This window comes from Sinocyclocheilus grahami, unplaced genomic scaffold (genome assembly GCF_001515645.1).
Source record: "Sinocyclocheilus grahami isolate Dianchi unplaced genomic scaffold, SAMN03320097.WGS_v1.1 scaffold7407.1, whole genome shotgun sequence".
Lineage (NCBI taxonomy): Eukaryota > Metazoa > Chordata > Actinopteri > Cypriniformes > Cyprinidae > Sinocyclocheilus > Sinocyclocheilus grahami.
Window position 1 is genome coordinate 20371 of NW_015511456.1, and position 2509 is coordinate 22879.

The following is a 2509-nucleotide window of genomic DNA, read 5'->3' on the forward strand; positions in this document are numbered from 1 at the left end:
TATCCCCTGAAAATGCATTGATTGCAGTGCCATCGTTTCACATTTTGGCATCTAACATCTGAAAATCTCCCTCACAAGGTTGAAAGACTGCCCTCTCTCTCTGTCCAAACAGTCTTAAAGACATCAACTCCATGGCTAAGGTGTCAGTGAACTGCCCTTGACTCAGTGTGACGGGATTTCTTTTCAAACAAGTCGTTGGGGTTCCCGAAACAGTAAAGCGTTTGCCATGCCCTATAAAACCCCATACAGACAAAAGAGTGAGATAAAACAAAACACCTCCCCTGTACCTCCATTCCCTTTGCATGACAAACAAACTCCTTGTCGACCAACGCACTGAGATGTACAGTGCGCTGTCTGCTAAGTGGGTTGTCAGTAGAATTTTTTCTGCTTTTGCCTGAAATCTAGTTGGTTGGTGTAACCTTGGACTCCCCCCGACTTGTGCTATTCATGTGTGGAATCTCATTGTTGGTGTGGACATCATTCAAGCTGGTGTTCCAAAGCAACTGGAGGTTCCCACTTCATTAGAGCTGTGTTTCGGAGGGCTGGAGAGAGCGCAAGCACTACGTCTGGCTCTGACAGCTAGTCGAGGTGATAACCGAGAAGCTTTGGTGGAAAGGGCCGAAGACGGAACTAAATTTCAGGAGAGAAGAAGCCAGAAAGGCTTTAAGGATGACACCTGCTACACTGGCACTGACATGGTCTTTGCTCTCAATATGGACAGTAACTTCTGCTGTGCAGATTGAAGAAGAAGGTAAGTCTGATTAAACACATGCAAAGAGAAATATTCAAGTGCATTATTTTATTGTTACATGCATATAAACCAGTTTGAATTTGGGATGTACATTTTGGCAAATTTTTGTACAATTTTAGTAAAAGCTTTTACATGCGTTGATGTCTTCCGTGCATTTTTATTTATCTTTTATAATGCTAAAGAATCTGCCATTGCACTGCAATTAATGTACATTTTATATCTAATTTTTAAATGTTATGTTATTTCAATTTATATATATATAGAGAGAGAGAGAGAGATTAAAAACTAATGCTATATAGTATTTATTTTTAATATTTATTTTCTTTTGAACACTAAAGCATGTACCATTGCAATACTTCAAAATGAATAATATATATCCAATATTAAAATATTATTATATGCTAAATTAATATTTAAGCATTCTTTCTCACTGTTTTCATCTAGAACTCAATGAGACCGTCATTTGCACCAAAGATCAGATGCAAGTTATCATTCCCAGTGTGTTTTTTCTGAACAAGGAGCCACCTGTTTCGGTATGTTCATGCCGTTTAACTTCACAAATAATTCAATCAATTGCAATGCTTGAATTTGTTTTAAACCATTTTCACTGATCTCTGTTCAGGTTTGGGATTTGCACTTGAATGATCCTGATTGTCGAGGTGTTGAGGTTGGGAACGACTATGTCTTCAGCATCAAGACCAACCTCACAGACTGCGGCACCATTATGGTAATCCTCATTAGCATCCTCAAGGCATTGTGTGTTATCATAAAACCGCTTCAGACGATCACGAGGACTGGAGAACCTCCTCAGCCGATTACAAATTGGTGTCAGGACATTAAAGACTTTTAAAAAGGTTGTAAACACTTGTTGCATTAAGGCAAACTACAAATCGGGCCTCTTTGGCTGTTAAACTTAAAAATACAAACAGTAAATTTCCCTATTTTACAATCCCTTCATAGGTTGAATGGTGACCACGTGCTTTGTTCATAGAATAAGCAAACCTTCTAAAAATGTCTAATAAAATATTATACGTCTCTATAATTATGTGCATTGTAATAAGTGACAACCATGAGGGTTAGACATTCTTTTAAGGGATACTTGTATTTATTTAATTATTTTTCAATATGCAAATGCACATCATTGTTCGTTTCCCTCCAAATTGGCTGGCTAGTCCTTTCAGAGCTCGGAGGAGAGGACAAACAGCCATGTGGCTCTAAATTATCCTGATTTATATGGAAATGATTACTGTGTTTTCAGCCGTGGTGAATAGGCTGACCATAATTCAGCGTTGTACTTTATAGTCCTCCTTTTATTCTGCCCTACAGCCAGCCTCAAACAGCGCTACCGCAAACCCAGAGGACAAGCTTCACTCTGGCACGGCATAAATCTGTACTTGAGACCACGAGTATCGTTGAGAGCCTCTCTCAGGACTCCCCAGACTATTTCTTGTAAAGCCAGCAAAAGGTTAACGCAGCTTAGAGAGGAGACGAATTCCCTCCTTCTCCCCCTTTCGGAGTTTTACAAGCTTTTTTCATACTTGCTGGTTAAAAGTAGGCCATCTTTGGATTAGAAAAATAAAATCCTTGGATGTTGAAATCGGCTGCTTTCGAGAATGCGATCAAGAGAGGTAGTTTTCTGTCCCTTGTACTTGCAGGATTGATTTAAACTGAAAAATGTGAGGCAAATGGCACTTACATTTGGTGACAGTGTCGAGAAGATGCTTGTTCACTGAATCAGGAGGTGTGTTTGTAATGGTC

At 39.3% G+C, this 2509-nt stretch overlaps 1 protein-coding gene across 1 annotated transcript in view; it reads left to right on the forward strand.

The window, feature by feature from the left end:
* The window catches only part of LOC107577833 (E3 ubiquitin-protein ligase SHPRH-like), a 28935-nt gene that overhangs the window by 20058 nt on the left and 6368 nt on the right, over positions 1 to 2509 (forward strand). The window contains exons 7-9 of the mRNA XM_016263865.1: positions 576 to 751; positions 1196 to 1284; positions 1374 to 1478. Coding sequence (XP_016119351.1) covers positions 576 to 751; positions 1196 to 1284; positions 1374 to 1478 — 370 coding nt within the window. The remainder of the gene's footprint in view (positions 1 to 575; positions 752 to 1195; positions 1285 to 1373; positions 1479 to 2509) is intronic.